The sequence below is a fragment of the Mobula hypostoma genome, chromosome 10 (assembly GCF_963921235.1).
Source record: "Mobula hypostoma chromosome 10, sMobHyp1.1, whole genome shotgun sequence".
NCBI lineage: Eukaryota > Metazoa > Chordata > Chondrichthyes > Myliobatiformes > Myliobatidae > Mobula > Mobula hypostoma.
Window position 1 is genome coordinate 41575031 of NC_086106.1, and position 24839 is coordinate 41599869.

Here is a 24839-nt window from a genome sequence, read left to right on the forward strand (position 1 = left end):
CACTCCTCGAGACCCCTGTAAGCACTGATAGACACCCCGGGACCCCCTGTGAACACTGATACTCTCCCCGGGGCCCCCTTAAACGCTGACACACTCCCTGGGACTCCGCCTAAACACTGCCACACTCCCCGGGACCCCTGTAAACAGCAACATGCTACCCGGGATCCCCTGTGAATACTGACACAGTCCCCGGAACCCTCTGTGAACACTGACCCACTCCCCGAGACCCCTGTAAACACTGATAGACTCCCCGGGACCCCCTGTGAACACTGATACACTCCCCGGGACCCCTGTGAACACGAACATGCTACCTGGAACCCCCTGTGAACACTGATACACTCCCCGGGACCCGCTGTGAACACTCATACTCTCCTCAGGACCCCCTGTGAACACTGATACACTCCCCGGGACCACCTGTGAACACTGTTACACTGTCCGAGACCCGCTGTGAATGCTGATACATGCCCCGGGACCCCCTGTGAACACTGATACACTCCCCGGGACCCCTGTGAACACTGATACACTCCCCGGGACCCCTGTGAACACCAACATGCTACCTGGGACCCCCTGTGAACACTGATACACTCCCCGGGACCCCCTGTGAACACTGATACACTCCCCGGGACCCCCTGTGAACACTGATACACTCCCCAGGACCCCCTATGAACACTGATACACTCCCCAGGACCCTCTATAAACACTGTCTCACTCCCCAGGAGCCCCTGTAAAAACTGATACACTCCGAGGGACCCTCTGTAAACACTGATACACTCCCCGGGACCCCTGTGAACACCAACATGCTACCTGGAACCCCCTGTGAACACTGTAACACTATGTGGGACCCGCTGTGAACGCTGATACACTCCCTGGGCCCCCCTGTGAACACTGACTCACTCCCCAGGTCCCCCTGTAAACACTGATACACTCCCCGGGACCCCAGTGAACACTGATAAACTCCCTGGGACCCCCTGTGTACACTGTTACACTGTCCGGGACCCACTGCGAACGCTGATACACGCCCCGGGACCCCCTGTAAACACTGACATGCTACCCGGGACCCCTGTGAATACCAACACACTCCCCTAGGACCCCCTGTGAACACTGACACACTCCCCGGGACAACTGTAAACACAGATACACTCCCCGGGACCCCCTGTGAACACTGTTACACTCCCCAGGACTCCCTGTAAACACTGGTACACGCCCTGGGACCCCCTGTGAATACTGATACAGTCCCCAGGACCACTGTAAACACTGATACACTCCACGGGACACCTGTCAACACTGACACACTCCCCGGATCCTCTGTGAACACTGATACACTCACCGTGACCCCTGTGAACACTGATACACTTCCCGGGACCCTCTGTGAACACTGATACACGCCCCAGGACCCCTTGAACACTGATACACTCCCCGGGACCCTTGTGAACACTGATACACACACCGGGACCCCCTGTGAACATGGATACACACCCCAGGACCCCCTGTGAACACGTACACGCCCCGGGACCAACTGCGAACACTGATACAGTCCCCAGTGCCCCCTGCAAATATTGATACACTCCCCGGGACCCCTGTAAACACTGATACACTCCCCGGGACCCCTGTGAAAACCAACATGCTACCCAGGACCCCCTGTGAACACTGATACACTCCCCAGGACCCCCTGTAAACACTGATACACTCCCCAGGACCCCCTGTGAACACTGATACACTCCCCGGACCCCCTGTGAACACTGATACACTTCCCGGGACCCTCTGTGAACACTGATAGACTCCCGGGACCCCTGTAAACACTGATACACTCCCCGGGACCCCTGTAAACACTGATACACTCCCCAGGACCCCCTGTGAACACTGACACACTCTCCAGGACCCCCTGTGAACACTGACACACTCTCCAGGACCCCCTGTGAACACTGACACACTCCCCGGGACCCCCTGTGAACACTGACTCACTCCCTGGGACCCCTGTGAACACTCATACACTCCCCAGGACCCCCTGTAAACACTGATACACTCCCCGGACCCCCTGTGAACACTGATACACTCCCCGGGACCCCCTGTAAACACTGATATACTCCCTGGGACACCTGTGAACACCAACATGCTACCCGGGACCCCCTGTGAACACAGATACAGTCCTCAGTGCTCCCTGTAAACACTGATACACTCCCCGGGACTCCCTGTAAACACTGATACACTCCCCGGGACCCCTTGTAAACACTGATACACTCCCTGGGCCCCCCTGTGAACACTGACTCACTCCCCAGGACCCCCTGTAAACACTGATACACTCCCCGGGACCCCCTGTGAACACTGATATACACCCTGGGACCCCCCCTAAACACCGACATACTCCCCGGGACCCCTGTAAATACCGACGTGCTACCCCGGATCCCCCGTGCACTGATATACTCCCCGGGACCCCCTGTGAACACTGATACACTCCCCTGGACCTCCTGTAAACACCGACATGCTACCCGGGACCCCCTGTTAACACCGACACGCTAGCCGGGACCCCCTGTGAATACTGACACGCTCCCAGGACCCCCTGTGTACACCGACACGCTACTCGGGACCCCCTGTAAATATAGACATACTACATGGGACCCCTATGAATACCGACATGCTCCCGGGGCCCTTTGTGAACACAGACACACTACCCAGGACCCCCTGTAAACACTGACACACTACCTGGGACCCCTGTGAATAAAGACAGATTCCCTGGGGTCCTTGTGAACACAGACACACTACCCGGGGCTCCTGTGAACACAGACACACTACCCAGGACCCCCTGTGAACACAGACACACTACATGGGACCCTTGTGAATACAGACACACTCCCCAGTTTTTTTAAAGAAAGGGGCTTCCCTTCCTCCACTATCATGTCTTCCTTTTTTAAAGAAAGGGGCTTCCCTTCCTCCACTATTATGTCTTCCTTTTTTAAAGAATCGACGACTGCATTGGCGCTGCTTCCTGCACACATGCAGAGCTCGTTGACTTTATTAACTTTGCCTCCAACTTTCACCCTGCCCTCAAGTTTACCTGGTCCATTTCCCACACCTCCCTCCCCTTTCTAGATCTTTCTGTCTCTGTCTCTGGAGACAGCTTATCCACTGATGTCTACTATAAGCCTACTGACTCTCACAGCTATCTGGACTATTCCTCTTCTCACCCTGTCTCTTGCAAAAATGCCATCCCCTTCTCGCAATTCCTCCGTCTCCGCTGCATCTGCTCTCAGGATGAAGCTTTTCATTCCAGGACGAGGGAGATGTCTTCCTTTTTTAAAGAAAGGGGCTTCCCTTCCTCCACTATCGACTCTGCTCTTAAACGCATCTCCCCCATTTCACGTACATCTGCTCTCACTCCATCCTCCCACCACCCCACTAGGAATAGGGTTCCCCTGGTCCTCACCTACCACCCCACCAGCCTCCGGGTCCAACATATTATTCTCCGTAACTTCCGCCACCTCCAACGGGATCCCACCACTAAGCACATCTTTCCCTCTCCCCCCCTGCATTCCGCAGGGATCGCTCCCTACACAACTCCCTTGTCCATTCGTCCCCCCCATCCCTCCCCACTGATCTCCCTCCTGGCACTTATCTGTGTAAGCGGAACAAGTGCTACACATGCCCTTACACTTCCTCCCTTACCACCATTCAGGGCCCCAAACAGTCCTTCCAGGTGAGGCAACACTTCACCTGTGAGTCGACTGGGGTGATATACTGCGTCCGGTGCTCTCGATGTGGCCTTCTATATATTGGCGAGACCCAATGCAGACTGGGAGACCGCTTTGCTGAACATCTACGCTCTGTCCGCCAGAGAAAGCAGGATCTCCCAGTGGCTACACATTTTAATTCCACATCCCATTCCCATTCTGACATGTCTATCCACGGCCTCCTCTACTGTAAAGATGAAGCCACACTCAGGTTGGAGGAACAACACCTTATATTCCGTCTGAGTAGCCTCCAACCTGATGGCATGAACATCGACTTCTCTAACTTCCGCTAGGCCCCACCTCCCCCTCGTATCCCATCTGTTACTTATTTTTATGCACACATTCTTTCTCTCACTCTCCTTTTTCTCCCTCTGTCCCTCTGAATATACCTCTTGCCCATCCTCTGGGTCCCCCCCTCCTTGTCTTTCTTCCCGGACCTCCTGTCCCATGATCCTCTTGTATCCCCTTTGCCTATCACCTGTCCAGCTCTTGGCTCTATCCCTCCCCGTCCTGTATTCTCCTATCATTTTGGATCTCCCCCTCCCCCTCCAACTTTCAAATCCCTTACTCACTCTTCCTTCAGTTAGTCCTGACGAAGGGTCTCGGCCTGAAACGTCGACTGCACCTCTTCCTACAGATGCTGCCTGGCCTGCTGCGTTCACCAGCAACTTTGATGTGTGTTGCTTGAATTTCCAGCATCTGCAGAATTCCTGTTGTTTACACTCCCCAGTGTCATGGTCCGGTCCGTGAAGTCCGCATTCCGATTCACGGTCCGGTCCATCGACCCTTTCTCCAGGTTTTCCTGTCTACCCTGTTTCTGTTCCTGTTGAGCACTAATTGAGGCAGCTGATTCTCGTTGGGGCTGGCTGCATAAATACCTCCAGAGACCAGGGTCTGGCTGCTGGATTGCTCTTGTCCTTACTCCTCGTATCCCTTCTCCTACCTTCTGTTTTCTTGCCTGAAGCCTTGCCTTGCCTTGTCTGAAGGTAACTCTTGCCTCATCTCGCCTGCAGTCTTGTCCTGGAGCCACCCAGTACCTAGTTCCCTTCCTGTCCCTTGCCTCTGTCGGGTAAGCCAGGCCAGATTGCCGTTACCCTGTGGTGGGTCCTGTCGCTTCCTGTCCCTTGCCCTCCGTCGGGTAAGGCAGGCCAGATTGCCATTACCCTGTAGTGGGTTCTGTCCCTTCCTGTCCCTTGCCTTCATTGGGTGGAGATTTGCGGCCTGCCCAGGAGTACCGCGCCCTGCCCAGGAGGAGCTTCAAGACCCCAAGCCTCAAGCCTTGTCCCAATTCTCTAGTCTCAAGTCTCTGGTCTCCAGCCTTGCCTCAAGTCTCTAGCCAAGGCTCGCCCCAAGCCAAGTCTCAAGCCTCATCTCAAGTCTCAAGACTCCAGCCTCATCCGCCCTGCCAGCCAAGTCACGTCCTTGCCTAGTTCTGGGGTCTGAGCCACAGGCAAGACCCAGGTTCTGGGTCCTTGCCCAGTCTCTAGCTCAGAGTCCAAGCCCGGGCTCCTAGCTCTCTTGTCCAGTCCTGTTCCGGGTTTCCGGTTTTCGAGTCTATGTCCTTGCCCTCACCCTGTATTCTAGTCCTGTCCCTAGTACTTCAGTGTCTGTGTCTTGCACTTGGGTCCGTTCCCAGCCACCACCTTATGACATCCAGGGCCCCTGTGAACTCAGACATACTCCCCAGGACCCCTGTGAACACAGACACACTACCCAGGACCCCTGTGAAAATGGACACACTCCCCGGGGTCCCCTGTGCATACAGACACACTCCCCAGGGCCCCTGTGAAAACAGACACACTCCCCGGGGCCCCTTGTGAATACAGACACACTTCCTGGGATCCCTGTGAAAACAGACACACTCCCCAGGGCCCCCTGTGAACACAGACACACTTCCTGGGACCCCCTGTAAACACTGACACACTACCCAGGACCCCCTGTGAATACAGACACACTACCCGGGATCCCCTGTGAATACAGACACACTACCCAGGACCCCCTGTAAACACCAATACACTCCCCAGGACCCCATGTAAATACCGACTCCTATAAGTACCGACAGTCCCTGGGACCCCCTGTAAACACTGATAAACTCCCTGGGACCCCATGTAAATATTGACACACTTAGATCCTGCTGAAGGGTTTCGGCCCAAAATGTCAACTGTACGGTTTCCCATAGATTCTGCTTAGCCTGCTGAGTTCCTCCAGCATTTTGTGTGCGACATTCAGTACCATTAGGGAAAGTGGGCAGATGATAGACAGGATGAGAGATAGTCACCCCAAGGCTACAGAAGACAGATTAATGGGTGACTGTCAAGAGAGGGAAGATAGTGCAGAATACCACTGTGGCTGTCCCGCTCTACAGTAATACTCCATTTTGAGGACAGTTGAGGCGGGGAGCTACCTGGGAGAAGCAACAGCGTCTGTGCCTCTGGCGCTGATTCTGGCTCTGTGGCTCAGAAGGGTGGGGAACCGAAGCAGATGGCAGCAGTAATGGGAGTCCCTATAGTTGGGGGGACAGATAGGCGATTCTATGGACACAGGAAAAAAGCACGGATTGTAGGTGGCCTCCCAGGTGTCAGGATCTGCGATGTTTCTGGACGTGTCCACAATATCCTGAAAAGGGAGGGTGAACAGCCAGAAGTTGTGGTACATTTTAGTACCAACGACATTGGTAGTAAAAGAGAGGAGGTTCTGAAAATAGAATACAGGGAGTCAGGAAGGAAGCTGTGAAGTAGGACCTCAAGGGTAGTAATCTCGTGATTGATGCCTGTGCCACGCGACAGTGAGGATAGGAATAGAATAAGGTGACAGATAAATGCATTGCTGAAGAATTGGAGCAGGGGATAGGGATTCAGATTTCTGGATCATTGGGACCTCTTCTAGGCAGATGTGACCTGCACAAAAGGGACAGCTTGCACTTGAAACCGAGAGGGACCAATATTCTTGCGGGCAGGTTTACTAGAGCTGTTGGGAGTGGTCTAAACTAAAATGGCAGGGAGATGGGAACCAGTGTGATAGAGCTGAGGATGAGCCAGCAGGTTTACAAGCAGATGATGGGTATAACATAAATGTAAGGAAGGACAAGCCAATGACTTGGTATAAATGCAGACAGAGTAAAGAGTTAAATTGTACCACAGAGGCAAAATTCAAAAGGGTAAAGAGTGCAGGACTAAGGTGCTGTATTTAAATCCATGTAGCATTCAGAATAAGGTGGATGAACTCGTGACCCAATTAGAGATTGCTCAGTATGATGCTGTGAGCATCACTGAATTGTGGCTGAAAGAAGGTCATAGTTGGGATCCTAACATCAAAAGAAATACATTATATAGAAAGGATCCACTGGAAGGCATAGGCGGTGGTGTGGATCTGTTGGTAAGAGATGGAATTACATCTTTAGATAAAGGTTACATAGAATCTTTGTGGGTGGAGTTAAGAAACTACAAGGGTAAACAAATCATTATAGGAATGATATATAGGCCTCCAAATAGTAGCCAAGATGTGGGGTTGAGATTGTGAAGGGAGCTGGAAAGGGCATGTAATAAGGGCAATGTCACAATTGTAATGGGACTTCAATATGGAAGGGGATTGGGAAAATCAGGTTGGTGTTGGATCACCAGAGAGGGAATGTGTTGAATGCCTATGAGATGGCTTTTTAGAGCAGCTTGTGCTTGAGCCTAATCGGGGAGGGGCTATCTTATATTGGATGTTGTGTAATAATTCAGATTTTATAAGCGACCTTAAGGTAAAGGAACCCTTAGGAAGCAGTAATCATCATATGGTTGAATTCATACTGCAATTTGAGAGGGAGAAGCACAAGTCACACAAATCAGTATCACGCAACACACATCAAAGTTGCTGGTGAATGCAGCAGGCCAGGCAACATCTCTAGGACGAGGTACAGTCGATGTTTCGGGCCGAGACTCTTCGTCAGGACTAACTGAAAGAAGAGCTAGTAAGAGATTTGAAAGTGGGAAGGGGAGATCCAAAATGATAGGAGAAGACAGGAGGTGGAGGGATGGAGCCAAGAGCTGGACAGTTGATTGACAAAAGGGATATGAGAGGATCATGGGACAGGAGGTCCGGGGAGAAAGAAAGGGGGAGGGGGGAAGTCCAGAGGATGGGCAATAATGGATAGGGTATGAGGGGGAGGTGGGGCATTAACGGAAGTTAGAGAAGTCAATGTTCATGCCATCAGGTTGGAGGTTATCTAGACGGAATATAAGGTGTTGTTCCTCCAACCTGAGTGTGGCTTCATCTTTACAGTAGAGGAGGCCGTGGATAGACATGTCAGAATGGGAATGGGATGGGGAATTAAAATGTGTGGCCACTAGGAGATCCTGCTTTCTCTGGCAGACAGAGCATAGGTGTTCAGTGAAACGGTCTCCCAATCTGCGTCGGGTCTCGCCAATATATAGAAGGCCGCATCGGGAGCACCGGGTGCAATATATCACCCCAGCCAGCTCACAGGTGAAGTGGAGACTAACGATAAAGCCAAAGTCATGCGGCTTTTTTAAAGGGAAACTTGGCCTGACATATCAGTTAGAACTCTTCAAGGAAGTAAAAAGCAGGGTGGACAAAGAGAGGCAGTGGATGTCATTTACTTGGACTTTCAGAAGGCATTTGATAAGGTGCCACACATGAAGCTACTTAACAAGATAAAATCCCATGGCATTACAGGAAAGATACTGGCATGGATAGAGGAATGGCTGACAGGCCGGAGACAGTGAGTGGGAATAAAGGGGGCCTTTTCCAGTTGGCTGCCAGTGATTAGTTGTGTACTTCAGGGGTCAGTATTGGGACTGCTACTTTTCACATTGTTTGTCAATGATTTAGATAATGGAATTGATGGTTTTGTAGCAAAGTTTGCAGATGATACAAAGATAGGTGGAGGAGTAGATGGTGCTGAGGAAGCAATGTGATTGCAGGAGGACTTAGACAAATCGGAAGAATGGGCAAAAAATTGGCAGATGGAATACAGTGTTGGGAAATGTATGATAATGCATTTTGGTAAAAGGAACTATAGTGCAGACTATTATCTAAATGGGGAGAAGGTTCAAGCATCAGAGGTGCAAAGGGACTTGAGAGTCCTCATTCAAGACTCCCAGAAGGTTAATTTACAGGTTGAGTCTGTGGTAAAGAAGGAAAATGCAATGTTGGCATTTATTTCAAAGGGAATAGAATGTAAAAAAAAAGGAGATAATGCTGAGGCTTTATAAGACTCTAGTCAGGCCACACATGGAGTATTGTCAACAGTTTTGGGACCCATATCTCAGAAAAGATGTGTTGTCATTGGAGAGAGTCCAGAGGAGGTTCACGAGGATGATTCTGGGAATGAAGGGGTTAACATATGAGGAGAGTTTGGCAGCTTTGGGCTTGTTCTCACTGGCATTTAGAAGAATGTGTGGGGATCTCATTGAAACCTACTGAATGTTGAAAGGACGAGATAAGATAATATAAAAAATGTAAAAAGAACCTTAAGAAAGAAATTAGAAAAGCTAAAAGAAGATACGAGGCTGCTTTGGCAAGCAAGGTGAAAATAAATCCAAAGGTTTTCTACAGTTATGTTAATAGCAAAAGGATAGTGAGGGATAAAATTGGTCCCTTAGAGAATCAGAGTGGACTTCTACGTGCAGAGCCAAAAGAGATGGGGGAGATTTCGAACAATTTCTTTTCTTCAGTATTCACTAAGGAGAAGGATATTGAATTGTGTAAAGTAAAGGAAACAAGAAGGGTAGTTATGGAAAGTATGACGATTAAAGAAGAGGAAGTACTGGCGCTTTTAAGGAATATAAAAGTGGATAAGTCTCTGGGTCCGGACAAGATATTCCCTAGGACCTTGAGGGAAATTAATGTGGAAATAGCAGGGGCTCTGACAGAAATATTTCAAATATCATTAGAAACGGGGATGGTGCCAGAGGATTGGTGTATTGCTCATGTGGTTCCATCATTTAAAAAGGGTTCTAGGAGTAAACCTAGCAATTATCGACCTGTGAGTTTGACATCAATGGTGGGTAAATCGATGGAAAGTATTCTTAGAGATGGCATATATGATCATCTGGATAGACAGGGTCTGATTAGCAACAGTCAACATGAATTTGTGCGTGGAAGGTCATGTTTGACAAATCTTATTGAATTTTTTGATGAGGTTACTAAGAAAGTTGATGAGGGTAAAGTGGTGGATGTTGTCTATCTGGACTTCAGTAAGGCCTTTGACAAGGTTCCACATGGAAGGTTAGTTAGGAAGGTTCAATCGTTAGGCATTAATATCGAAGTAGTAAAATGGATTCAGCAGTGGCTAGATGGGAGATGCCAGAGAGTAGTGGTGGATAACTTTGTGTCAGATTGGAGGACAGTGTGTAGTGGTGTGCCTCAGAGATCTGTACTGGGTCCAATGTTGTTTGTCATATATATTAATGATCTGGATGATGGGGTGCTAAATTGGATTAGTAAGTATGCAGATGATATTAAGATAGGTGGCGTTGTGGATAATGAAGTAGGTTTTCAAAGCTTGCAGAGAGATTTAGGCCAGTTAGAAGAGTGGGCTGAAAGATGGCAGATGGAGTTTAATACTGAAAAATGTGAGGTGCTACATTTTGGTAGGGCTAATCAAAGTAGGACATACATGGTAAATGGTAGGGCACTGAAGAATGCTGTAGAGCAGAGGGATCTAGGAATAATGGTGCATAGTGCCCTGAAGGTGGAATCTCACGTGGATAGGGTGGTGAAGAAAGCTTTTGGTATGCTGGCTTTTATTAATCAGAGCACTGAGTATAGGAGTTGGGATGTAATGTTGAAATTGTATAAGGCATTGGTAAGGCCAAATTTGGAGTATTGTGTACAGTTTTGGTCACCGAATTATAGGAAAGGTGTCAATAAAATTGAAAGAGTACAGAGGAGGTTTACTAAAATGTTGCCTGGGTTTCATCTCCTAAGTTACAGAGAAAGGTTGAACAAGTTAGGTCTTTATTCTTTGGAGCATAGAAGGTTGAGGGGGGACTTGATAAAGGTGTTTAAAATTATGAGGGGGATTGATAGAGTTGACGTGGATAGGCTTTTTCCATTGAGAATGGGGGAGATTCAAACAAGAGGACATGAGTTGAGAGTTAAAGGGCAAAAGTTTAGGGGTAACATGGGGGGTAACTTCTTTACTCAGAGAGTGGTAGCTGTGTGGAACGAGCTTCCAGCAGAAGTGGTTGAGGCAGGTTCGATGTTGACATTTAAAGTAAAATTGGATAGATATATGGACAGGAAAGGAATGGAGGGTTATGGGCTGAGTGCAGGTCGGTGGGACTAGGTGAGAGTAAGAGTTTGGCATGGACTAGAAGGGCCGAAATGGCCTGTTTCCGTGCTGTAATGGTTATATGGTTATATAAGGTGGAAATGGAAAGGATGTGCCCTGTGGCGGGTGTGTCCAGAACCAGGGGACACGGGCTCAAAATTGAGGGGTGACCCTTTAGAACAGAGGTAGGGAGGAATTTTTTTAACCAGAGAGTAGTGAATCTGTGAAATACTCTGCCACAGACTGCGAAGTCTGTGGGTACATTTAAAGTGAAAATTGATAATTTCCTGATTGATCAGGGCAACAAAGGATATGGAGAGGGAGGTATTTGGGGTTGAGTGGGATCGGGGATCAGCCATGATGGAATGGTGGAGCAGACTCGATGGGCTGAATGGCCTAATTCTGTTCCTATGTCTTATGGTCTTACTTCCAGGGACTGCCTGTAAATACTGACACAACCCAGGACCCTCTGTAAAGACTGACACACTCTCTGACACCTCCTGTAAAGACTGACACACACACAGTGGAAAAAAACCGACAGTTCCCTCAAACTATGTAATGTTACAGCTATATAGGACCCTGGTCAGACCCCACTTGGAGTACTGTGCTCAGTTCTAGTTTCAACACTACAGAAAGGATGTGGAAACTATAGAAAGGGTGCAGAGGATATTTACAAGGACGTTGCTTGGATTGGGAGCATGTTTTATGAGAATAGGTTGAGTGAACTTGGCCTTCTCTCCTTGGAGCGACAGAGGATGAGAGGTGACCTGATAGAGATGTATAAGATAATAAGAGGCATTGATCGTGTGGATAGTCAGAGGCTTTTTCCAAGGGCTGGAATGGCTAACACGAAAGGGCACAGTTTTAAGGTGCTTGGAAGTAGGTACAGAGGAGATGTCAGGGGTAAGTTTTTTACGCAGAGTGGCGAGTACGTGGAATGGGCTGCCGGCGACGGTGGTGGAGGTGGATACGATAGGGTCTTTTACAGGTACATGGAGCTCAGAAAAATAGAGGGCTATGGGTAAAACTAGGTAATTTCTAAAGTAAGTACTGTACATATTCGGTACGGCATTGTGGGCCGAAGAGCCTGTATTGTGCTGTAGGTTTTCTATGTTTCTAAGTCAGGAGACACGAAGTTCCCAGTTTATTTGTCGCTTGGAGCCGAGCAACACCCATTCCCTTGCTTTCCGCCCGCACCCGATCTGGTGCCGATCGCCGCTACTCACTTTGGGTCGGAGCCACTTGATCTTGGACTCATCGATATTGCCGAGAGACGCTTCGTCCGCCGGGAATATGGGGTCTTCAAAGAGCTGGCCATCACGCAGGCACTGGTCGCGGATCCGCTCGAAGTTCTGGCGCCTGAAGTTGAGTGGATTGTCCTGGGACCCGGGTTTGGCCACCGTATCGACCGGGACCCAAGGCTCAGTAGCGAACGAGGAGTCGGAGTTTCCCATCGCACCGTCGGGACTGCGACCGACCGGTTCAGGACTTCCCTTTTATCCATACTCAGTCCTCTCACACATTCTCCTCCCTCCACCCCGCCCCTTCAAATAGTCCCCTCCCTCCCTCCGCGCCCACACACCCTCCTCTCCTCCTCCACACATTCTCTAATCCCCTACCAATCCCACACACTCCTCCCTCCCTCTGCCCCCACACACACTCTCCATCTATCCGCCCCCACACACCTCGTCTCACCATCCACCCCCTCACACACTCTCTAATCCCCCCCACCAATCCCACACACTTGTCCCTCCCTCCGCCCCTCCCACACACTCTCCTCCCAACCTCTGCCCCACTCACTCCCCTCCCTCCACCCCCTCTCCCACACATTCCTCCCTCCTTCTGCACCTCCCACACACTCTCCTCCTTCCACCTCTGTCCCACATATTCTCCTCCCTCCCAGTCTCCTTACCCCACTGCTCCCTCCCACCCACTCCCCTTCCTCTCCACACCTGAAACACATTTTCTTACTTACCTCTGCCCCGTCACACACTTTCCTCCCTCCCTCCACCCCTCCCATAGACTAATCCCTCCCTCTGCCCCCCACACACTCCCCTCCCTCCACCCCTCCCACACACTCTCCTCCCTCCCTCCATCCCCTCATGTACTCTCCTCTCTCTGCCCCTCCCTCCCTCCGTCCCTTCCTCTCACACTCTCATTTCTCCCCGTCCCTGTCAGATATTCTCAATCTCTCTGTTCACCTCCTTGTTGTCCCTTCGTGTTCTCTCCAGCTCCTTCCTCACCCCCGCCCTTTTCCTTCCTCCCCACTCCTCCTTCCTCTCCCTCTCCCTCCCTTTCCGTTCCATCCTCTCGCTCATGTCCCACCCAAAGCAATGGCAAGGTTCAACTGTTCATCATGTTCGGCAGTCACCTGTCCTCAGTCATCACCTTCGTACACCACCTCAGATCAAGCCCTCATCACCCTCTCCCAGCTAGCAGGATCATTGCTTGTCAGAGATGTTCCCTAATCCCCACCGATCACAGACACCTCCTCTGGTCTCTACATCTGTTCGACATAAAATATGTCAGATTTCAAACTTCCTTGTGTAAAACAGAGACTCAAAAGGCAAAGTCAGTTTATTATCAAAGAATGTATACACACCATATACTGCCCTGAGATTCATTTTATTGTAGGCATTCATAGTAGATACAAAAGGAACACAACTGAATCAGTGAAAAACTGAACAGAAAGACTGATAAACAACCAAGGTGCAAAAGAAAGGCTTTGCAAATACAAATAAACCAACAATCAAACAAATAAATAAAGAGATTAATTAATTAATAATACTGAGAACATGAATTGTAGAGTCCTTGAAAGAGTGTCCTGTACCTCCTTCTTGATGGTTGAGGTTTAATAACAGTTCCTGAACCTGGTGGTGTGGGCCCTGAGGCTCCTGTACCTTTTTCCTGATGGTTGAGGGGTAATAAGTGTTTCTGTCCTCCCATCATTTTTTCCCTCTTCTTCTATTCTTCTTCAGCCACTTCAATTCATCTATCACTTCTAACTTGTCCCCCTTCCCCTCCCCCCACCTTTTTATTCTGGCATCTTTCCCCTTCCTTTCCAGTTCTGATGAGGTGTCTTGGTCCAAAATACCAACTGTTCATTCATTTCAACGACGCTGCTTGACCTGCTGATTTCCTTCAGTATTTTGTGTGTGTTGCTCTGGATTTCCAGGATCTGCAGAATCTCTTGTGTTTTTTTTTGTAATTTATTTTTATTGAATTTCATCATCAAACAAACATTTCCAGAAGATGTATTTCAGATACTGTACATATATATCATATAATATTTGTCACAAATCTCCACATAATATTGATCTGAGGTATACACTTATAGAAAGGAGAGGAAAGAAAGAACAATCAAAAGAAGAAAACTATGTACAGAGTAGGGAGTGATTTTTTTTACAACGTATTCATTGACTTGTGAGAATAAAATCAGGCCTATGAGGTGTTATGTAGTTAAACCATTTTTTCCATATGAATAAAATTGTTCCAACTTATGATGCTGTTATCTTCTCCATTTTGTAAATGTCCATTGTAATTTCCATCCATACATTTAAAGTTGGGCTCTCCTGAGATAACCATTTCTTGGTAAGGGTCTTTTTACCAGCCACCAGCAGTACATTCATTAAATATTTGTCTCTTTTCAACTATTCTTGAGGCATACACCCAAAATATATGGTCTTACTCTCTAAGGGTATTTCACATTTAAAGATGTCTTGTAGGGCATTATGTATCCCACTCTAATAGTCTTTGATAACTCGGGGCATTCCCACAAAATATGATAATTGTTTGCATTTTGATTTCCACAATTTCTCCAGCAAGCAGGGGAGTTACTATTATAATGGGATTTCTGAGAGGGTGTAATAAAATATCTTATCAAGTTTTTCCACCCGAACTCCCTCCATTTCTGTGAAATTATTTTACTACCGTTGTCTGAATGATATGCTTTTCTAAATAGCTCCATCAGACATGTACTTGCCTTGGTTACATTTTTAACCATCCTATTAACACACTGTCGATTCTGTAAATACTGGTAAAAGTCTTGTTTTTCTAGTAAGTGTTTTGCTTTGAGCATTTCAAAACTGAACAATGTTCCTTCTTTCATTATATTGCAAATAGCTGTTATTCCTTTAGCTGTCCAGTCCTTAAATCTAGCATCCAGTTTATTCGGCGTAAAATCCGAGTCATATGCACACCATTTAAGAATTGCAATGTCACTCTCTAGTTTATATTCTTTTAAAATAGTTTTCCATAGTTTAAGAGTCCATTTCACCCATGGGTTGTCAATATTATTTATGTAACTTTATAGGTTGTTATCAGCCAAAATTGCCTGTATGGGGATGGAAAGTATCCTCTCCTCAATGTTTTTCTATTGAGCGTTATATGATGGGTTGCACCAGCATATCACGGCTCCCAACTGTGCTGCAAAATAATAATCTCCGAGAGAAGGCCCCATCCCCCCTTTTCCTTTGCTAATTGCAAAGTTTTGAGACGAACCCTAGGTCTTTTACCTTGCCATATATATCTTGATAGCATCTTGTTCCATTCATTGAATTGATTTTGGTTAATCTCTATTGGTAGGGTCTGAAAGAAATATAGTAGTCTGGGTAGTATATTCATTTTAATAGATTCAATCCTTGAACTGAGACCAAGAAAAGGAATTAGGTTCCATCTTGTTATATCTTCCTTAATTTTTTTATATACAGGCTGATAATTGCATTCTGATAACTTTGCGAAATCTTTTGGCATAATAATGCCCAAATATTTGACGGACTCTGTTTGCCATGCCCAAGGATATCTACCTTCAATTTCTCTTGGTGGGCTATAGGTATATGAAAGTAGTTGGGCTTTATCTATGTTGATCTTGTATCCTGATAATTGGCCATATTGTTCAAAGGATTGCATCAATTTAGGTAAAGAGTATGTTGGTTGCCCTAGATAGATCAAAATGTCATCCACGGAACAGGCCAATTTATGCTCTGTCCCTTTAATAGTAATTCCCCTGTTATCTTCATTTTGTCTGACGTATCGAGCTAACGGTTCCAGATATAATGAGAAGAGTAGCGGTGCCCATGCACAACCCTGTCTCATGCCCCTTTCTGGGGTAAAACTATTAGATAAATATCCATTGATTTTATTCCTGGCAGAAGGATTGTTGCATAGTGCCTGCATAGTTTTAATAATTGTGTCCTGTAGACCAAATCTATGTAAAACTCCGTAAAGAAAATTCCAATTAACTGAATCTTTTCAGCGTCCACGCTTATAACTATTGCTTCAATTTCATTTTTTTAAAATATGATCCATAATGTGAAGTGTCCTTCGTATATTGTCTTGTGTTTGGCGTTATTGTATAAAACCTGTCTGATCATTATGTATCAGTGTGGGTAGAAACTCTTCTAATTGTTTGGCCATGATGGAGGTAAATATTCTATAATCCACATTAAGAACAGATATTGGTCTAAATGGCCCACATTCCATTTCATCCTTGCCTTTTTCCAGTATAGCTGAGATTATCGCCTCCTTCCAGCTGGGTGGCATTTGCGCCTTTCTTAGGGCCCAGTTCAGTATGGGGAGTAAAACAGGAATTAACTCACTTCTAAACTCTTTACACCACTCTGCCGTATATCCATCTGATCCTGGTGACCTACTAATTGCAGTTTTTAGTTCAGCTTCAGTTATGTCAGCAGTCATCATTCTATTTTGTTCTTTGCTTAAAGTGGGTAACTCTAAAGAATTCGGGAAGGTGTCAATTTGGGTTATGCTTCCCCCTGGAACTTTGGAATATAGAGTTTCGTAAAACATTTCAAAAGCTTCTTGAATTTCACTTGGCTTATTTTTTATCACTTTTGTTCTTGAATCCCTAATTCTATGAATTGCATTTTCTGCTGTCTTTTTTTTCAGTTTCCACGCCAGTATTTTCATAGATTTAGATCCACTTTCATAGTGTCTCTGTTTCAGAAACATTTTTTTCTAATTTCTTGTGTAGCCAAACTATTAATTTCATTCCTAATTTTTAAAATTTCCTCTAGTGTACCCTGTGCCAAACTCAATTTGTGTTTTTTTCTAGTTCCTTCAGCTTATTTTGTAATTACCCTAATGCTCTGTTCCTTATTTTTTTTATTATATGGAGATACTGCTATAATTTTCCCTCTTAAGACAGCCTTTCAGAGTATCCCATAGAATGGGAGGGGAAACCTCTCCATTATCATTGAATTCTAAGTAAAGACCAATTTCTTTTTTAATTTGTTCCTTAAAATAGGGATCATTGAGCAGACTTGAAGTTGGTTTCCAAATAGTATTCTTTGGTTGTAGGTCAAAATCAACAGATAAATATATAGGTGCATGGTCACTTAAATTTATTGTCCCAGTTCCACAGGTGATTATTGTGTTTTCCAAATGTTAAGAAATAGTCTATTCTTGTATATACGGAATGGGGGGCAGGATAATGAGTGTAATCCCTTCTGTTGGGGAAAAGGTCCCTCCATATATCAATTAGACCAACATCCTCAAAAAGAGTGTTAACTTTCTTATGGAAAGACTTTGTTTCATAAGTTTTTCTATTGGAAGAGTCTAACTTTGGTTGTAATTGTAAATTTATGTCTCCCCCATATATCAAGAGACCTTCTGTTTCTGTTACCATAATATTAGAAATTTTCTGCAAGAAACTAATATCACTTCCTGGGGGTGCGTATATATTCAATAAACTAACTGGATTTCCATCTATATTCCCCCTTACCAGAATATATCTGCCCTCCTTATCTCCCATTTCAAATACTTTTCGAAAGAGCAACTCCTCTTCTATGTCCTAATTTATATGAGGAGAAAAACAAATTAGTGAAGCCCATTCTCTTTAATTTTCCATGCTCATTATCACTAAGTGAGTTTCCTGTAAATATACCACATGGGCTTCTTCTTTTTTCATTTTTGATAGAATTTTACTGCGCTTGACTGGACTCAACAGCCCACTGACATTAAAAGAAATAAACTTTACTCTATCCTTAGCCATGTGTATTCATCTGTTAGTATATCATTGAGATTTGCAGAAAATAACTTAATCAATCTACTCCCTGAACAAATAAGCGCCAAGAAACATGAATAATAAACTAAAAAGGTAATAAAGGTGTGATTCCAAGGCTGGGGTCTCCAGATGATCCTGGGTTGGGCTAGAAGAAAAGTCTAGCCGTGGAGGATAGCCCCTCCTACCTGTGAGTTGAGGGGCCCCGCTGCAGTACCTATAAAAGTTAAAACAAAAACTATGTCCATTACACAGAACTGATTTCCCTGTGTATTCCTCCCATATATATATTCTCATTTAAGTGGGGAGAAAGGAATGAATAAATGAATTTTAAAAAATTGAGTAATATAAAATCCACATTATAACACGTATTTCTCGAGATAGGTATATCACCGTCTATTTTTGCTTCCGTTTAGTTTATCAGCACTTTTAAACTTATCCAAACCTTATGGCTCTTCTGGAGGAGGTGAGGGCTGTCCTCTGAGAACTCACAGTCTCTTCTTAATATCCTTCTCTCGTCCTGTTCCCGTCCCCTGCTTTCTCGGTTCTCTTACTATTTCCCAAGCAGCTCAGGACAACTGCTCAGCCGGACTTTCCCTTGGTTTGACCACGCTAATGGACAGTCCTCTGTTGTTCATGTCTGTAGTCGGCTCTTCCACTGTCGATGTAATCGTATCCCTCCCTTCTTGGTAAAATACCCTCAGTTTAGCAGGGTACAGGGTTTGGAATTTAATCTTTTCTTGCCTTAATATTCGTTTTGCTTCGGAATATTCCTTCCGTTTCTGTAGGACCGCCGGGGGGTAATCATGATCGAAGTATATTAACTTCACGTTCCAAAAAACCCTCTTCTTACCCCAGGCCCTTTTGTAGAATCTCCGGCTTGCTCTTGAATCGAAGGAATTTAAGTACTATTGAGCGCGGCTTACTTTCTCTGTCTCTGGAGGGCCGCGGGACGAGCGAACGATGCGCCCTCTCAATTTCAATCTCCATAGTCGGGGGAAGAATCTCCAGCGCTTCCCGCAGCAGCTTGTCTACAAAGTCCATCATCGACAATCCCTCCACTGCTTCGGGAACATTATAAATCCTGATATTTTCTGTCGCGATCTTCCCTCCTGGTCAAGCAATTTACTTTCCTGTCGATTTAACATTTTTATCGTCTTACTTGAGTATCTGTTCCACGTTTTGCACCCAATCTTCCACCTTCTCAATTCGGGTCTCTGCCACTGCTATTTTCTGATTAGCGTTGGCGAGCTCTGACTTTATATCCTTGAGTTGCTGTTTTATATCTTTTTGGACTTCCCTTATCTCTTCCAGAATCTTTATCATATTTGTCGCTTCGCCTGCAAGAGGCCCTGCGTCAGCCTCGCCACCATGCGCACGTGTAGGAGAGCCGCTCCTTAGGCTCCGCAGTGGTGCTTTTTTATCTCCATTCTTTCTCCCTTTATCAATTCAGATATTTTCGAAAGATCTTATACTCGATGGATTAACGGAGCAAAATATGCGTTTTTCCGGAGGAGCTGTTGATTTAAGCTGCCATTCTGAATGATGATGTCACCGGAACCCCGTGCCTTATGTTTTTGAGTGTAACAGTTGTGATGTTATGTCCTGGTTGGACAAAGCACTGGCTAGATCTCACTGGGGTGTTGTGCACAGTTCTTGCCACCACACTACAGGAAGGGTCTGGCTGCATTGGAAGAAGTGCAGAGTGATTCACTTGGATTTTGCCTTGAATAGAGGGCTTCCATAAGAAAGCTGAGCTGGCAACCTACCAAGATGCATCACAGCTTGGTTTGGCAACTGCTTTATAGGTGGCCACTAGAAACTGTTGAAGTGCATCACAGAAATTAGCCTTGCCTCCGTGAACTCTGACTACACTTCTTGCTGCCTTAGTAAAAGCAGCCTATAATCAAAGACCATGCCTAACTAGATATTCTCTCTTCTGTCCTCTCCCATCTGGCAGGAGTTACAAAAACGTGGAAGACCTTAAGACCATAAGATATAGGAGCAGAAGATACAAAATTCCCTAAAAGTAACATCACAGGTAGATAGGGTCGTAAAGAGAGCTTTTGGTACATTGGCCTTTATAAATCAAAGTATTGAGTATAAGAGCTGGAATGTTATGATGAGGTTGTATAAGGCATTGGTGAGGCCGAATCTGGAGTATTGTGTTCAGTTTTGGTCACCAAATTACAGGAAGGATATGAATAAGGTTGAAAGAGTGCAGAGAAGGTTTACAAGGATGTTGCCGGGACTTGAGAAACTCCGTTACAGAGAAAGGTTGAATAGGTTAGGACTTTATTCCCTGGAGCGTAGGAGAATGAGGGGGGATTTGATAGAGGTATATAAAATTATGATGGGTATAGATACAGTGAATGCAAGCAGGCTTTTTCCACTGAGGCAAGAGGAGAAAAAAACCAGAGGACATGGGTTAAGGGTGAGGGGGGAAAAGTTTAAAGGGAACATTACTCCCACCACTCTCTGTCTTCTTCACACAGAGAGTGGTGGGAGTATGGAATGAGCTGCCAGACGAGGTGGTAAATGCAGGTTCTTTTTTAACATTTAAGAATAAATTGGACAGATACATGGATGGGAGGCGTATGGAGGCATATGGTCCGTGTGCAGATCAGTGGGACTAGGCAGAAAATGGTTCGGCACAGCCAAGAAGGGCCAAAAGGCCTGTTTCTGTGCTGTAGTTTCTATGGTTCTATGGTTCTAAGTAGGTCATTCGGCCCACCATTCAATCATGGTCTGATCCAATTTCTCCATTCATCCCCGCTTCCCTGCCTTTTCCCCATACCCTTTGATGCCCTGGCTAATCAAGAACCTATCTATCTCTGCCTTAAATGCACCCAATGACTTGGCCTCCACAGCCACTCATAGCAACAAGTTCCACGGATTTACCACGCTCTGACTAAAGTAATTTCTCCGCATCTCTGTTCTAAATGGACGTCCTTCAATCCTGAAGTCGTGCACAAGAACAGTTTCTGCTCTGCAGTTGTAAATGGTTCCCTGTAGAATAAGATGGACTCTTGATCTCATGATCTTGCGTCTTATTGTTAACTTGCACTGCACTTTCCCTAGAACCGAAACACTTTTATTCTGAATTATTTCTTTTCAACTTGTTCTACCTCAGTACACTGCGTATGATCTGTGTTACGTACCCCGTAACTGGGTTGCCAAACCAGCAGAAATGGATCACTCAGTTGGAGTCTGGAGTACTAGAACTAAGAAAGTTTTATTAAAGAAACAAGCAACACAGTAATCGAAAGGATAATAAATGCAACAGTTCAGCAATAATAAACACACATGTGCACAGAATTAAGATAACAGCATCAATCAAGCTCTATCGTTGTCTAGGGGTAAATGACCAAATTTCAAAGTGACACAAAAGTTTAGTCCCATTTAGTTCAGTTCGCAGTAATCGTTGCCATGGCGATGGACAACGTGGGGGGAGAGAGAGAGAGAGAACAGGAACGACTGATCATTCAGAAACGGCTTCCACTCACAGACTGGCGATAATTGCTCACAAGCAGCTTTTGGGCAGGTCCTTGGTGATGTCACCTGAGGTCACCGACTGTGACCCCTCCTCCAGATGCGGTCGATCCTCTGCAGTGAACCCGGCACCCAGGCGAGGGTGGACACACACCAGGTTCCCGCTGATCGTACCTTTCCACCCTGACCGTTGTCCGATACTTCCCACCGGCTCGTGAGAGGTGCACCGCTTCCAGGGTCTCGTTACCTCGGGTGTCGTGTGTCCTGCCTTAGCGAACCTGTCCCTTTTTATCCCCCTGTTGGGGTATCGCCTGTCCATCACTTCAAACAGTTCAGGGTTCAAAGGGGGAGCCGCTCCAGACAGCTCTCTCTCCCGTCCCTTCATTACACATCTCCAGATGCTGTTTCATTGTGTTCCTTATCTCTCTCTTGAAGACAGGTAGCAGACCAACTGCTGATCACACAGGACAGCTAACATCTTATCTATGTGTATTCTCGTCACATCTGTATGAACAGTATGCCAGACAAGCATTTCACTGGACCTCAGTGTGCGTGACAATAACAGACCAATTCTAATTCCAGTTGAAAATTATGAGAGGTGGCTGGTCACAGACTTTTTCCTAGGGAAGTCTAAAACTGGAGGGATCAGGTTTGAGTTGAGAGGACAGAAATGTGGGGGAAGTTTTTCTTGCAGATGGTGTTGAGTGTACTTGTGCATATGTGGTTGAGGCAAGTTGAGTTTCAATGCTTAAAAACCATTTCGATGGTTTCATATCAGAATCAGGTTTATTATCATTGACATAAATCAAAGGATAGAGTTTAAGAGTCGCGATGTAATGATGCAGCTCTATAAAACTCCGGTTAGGCCACACTTGGAGTATTGTGTGGAAGCATTGGAAAGGGTACAGAGGAGATTTACCAGGATACTGCCTGGTTTAGAGAGTATGCATTATGATCAGAGATTAAGGGAGCTAGGGCTTTACTCTTTGGAGAGAAGGAGGATGAGAGGAGACATGATAGAGGTGTACAAGATATTAAGAGGAATAGATAGAGTGGATAGCCAGCGCCTCTTCCCCAGGGCACCACTGCTCAATACAAGAGGACATGGCTTTAAGGTAAGGGGTGGGAAGTTCACGGGAGATATTAGAGGAAGGTTTTTTACTCAGAGAATGGTTGGTGTGTGGAATACAGTGCCTGAGTCAGTGGTGGAGGCAGATTAACTAGTGAAATTTAAGAGACTACTAGACAGGTATATGGAGGAATTTAAGGTGGGGGTTTATATGGGAGGCAGGGTTTGAGGGTCGGCACAACAATGTGGGCTGAAGGGCCTGTACTGTGCAGTACCATTCAATGTTCTATGTTCTATGTTAAATTGTTGTTATTTTGCAGCAGTACAATGCAATACATAAGAAAATCACTCTAAGTTTCAATAAAAATATTTATTGATTTATTTATTTTGGCTGTTCAAGCCGCACTGCCCCATTAACTCCTCAACCCCAATTAGTCTGAACCTAGTCATGGGTCAAATTACAATAATCTACATAGTACATCTTTGGACTATGGGAAGAAACTGGAGCACCCGGGGAAAACCCACGCATTCCATGGGAGGACGTACAGAGTCTGCTTCCAGAGGTGCCAGAAGTGAACTTTGAACTCCGGAATGCCCTGAGCAGTAAAAGCATTGCACTAACTGCTAAAGCACCATGCCATCCAAGATAAACTAGACTAGGTGAGAAACTAGAGTACATTTTGTAGTCAAAACATTGTCAGAGGTGGAGGGAAGATGCTGGACTGCATACCAATCTATTGGACTACAAAGTCCTGGATGTTGTCAAGCCTCCTTATTGTTGGAACTGCAATTCCCCAGGCAAGAAGTGAGTCTTTCATCACTCTTTGCAGAATGCTCAGCCTATGACCTGTTTTTGTAACCACAATATTTATGTGGAATTTATTGTTTTGTGGTAGCAGTACAGTATGAGGTAGAAAAATTACTCTGAGTTACAATAAATAAATATATGATGCAAACCAGGAATAGCAAGATCGTGTTCATGGGTTGATCGACCACTTAGAAATCTGCCAGCAGAGGGGAAGAAGCTGTTCCTGGATCATAGAGTGCGGGCCTTCGGGCTCCTGTACCTCTTCCCCAATTGTAGTAATGAGAGATTACCCTGGATGATGAGTGTCCTTAAAGATGGATGCTATCTTCTTGATACATTGACTTTTGAAGATGTCCTCGATGGTGCGGAGGCTTGTGCCTGAACGAGAGCTGGCGAGTCTGCAGCCCTTGCGGTTTTGCATATCGGAGACGCCATACCAGGCAGTGATGCAACCAGTCAGCATGCTAGAGTCTTTGAAGAGTACATATGCACAAACTCCTGATCAAGTTTTGCTGCTGACATGCCTTCTTCATGATTGCATCAAAATACTGAGCCAGGACAGGTCAACTTGAGATGTTGATGCTCGGGATCTTGAAACTGCTTACCCCTTTGCTGTTGACCCCTCAATGAGGTGAAAGGTGATAGGTGGTACCTGCATTTGAGAAACTGCTTCTCGCTCTGCCTTTCCTTCGGGGTTTTATGTGCCACCCTCACTGCCACAGCTCTGGGCCTCACTCTGACTGCCTGCCATTGACCTCTCTGATACTTTATCCTCCACCCGATACACACCTTCAACCATTGGCTTCCCACTCACCAGGTCTGACCTATCACAAGCTAGGTTGTACTCCTTCATCTCCCCCAGCTTCTTATTCTGTCTTCTGCCTCCTGCTGTTCCAGTCCTGAAGAAGGGTCTTGGCCCAAAACATTGCCTGTTTATTTTTCTCTATAGATTCTGCAAGACCTGAGTTCCTTCAGCATTTTGTGTTTAAAAGGGGATTTGAAGGTAAAGTTTTTTTATACACAGTGAGTGGCTGATATCTGGAACACCTTGCCAGGGGAGGTGATGGAGTCAAATGCAAACAACACATTGGATAAGCATTTGAATCGGCAGGACTTGTAGAAATAAAGACCCAATTAGGGCAAAGAGGGCGAGATAAAAGGGTCATTATAGACATGCTCGGCTGAAGGGCTAGATTCTGTACTGTGTGAAAGTCCTGAGTGAGAGGGACGAGACAAGTGACAAAGTCTGGATTTGGGACAAGGTTGTAAGTCAGTTGCTGCAGCATGGTTGCCCTAGATGAATCTATGGACCACAATGGCGTAGGGGTGGCTATTCAGCTAATCTCCCTCACACATCTTCTGTCAATGAATCCGTTCACCAGTAACATGGAAAGGCAAATACAAGCAATGCTCATACACTGGTCAGTGCCAGTGACCCAAGGCAA

At 46.1% G+C, this 24839-nt stretch overlaps 1 protein-coding gene across 1 annotated transcript in view; it reads right to left on the minus strand.

The window, feature by feature from the left end:
- The window catches only part of LOC134352522 (calpain-8-like), a 197783-nt gene extending 185284 nt beyond the window's left edge, over window positions 1–12499 (minus strand). The window contains exon 1 of the mRNA XM_063059788.1: window positions 12234–12499. Coding sequence (XP_062915858.1) covers window positions 12234–12461 — 228 coding nt within the window. The 5' untranslated portion in view covers window positions 12462–12499. The remainder of the gene's footprint in view (window positions 1–12233) is intronic.
- Between the last annotated feature and the right edge of the window lie 12340 nt (window positions 12500–24839).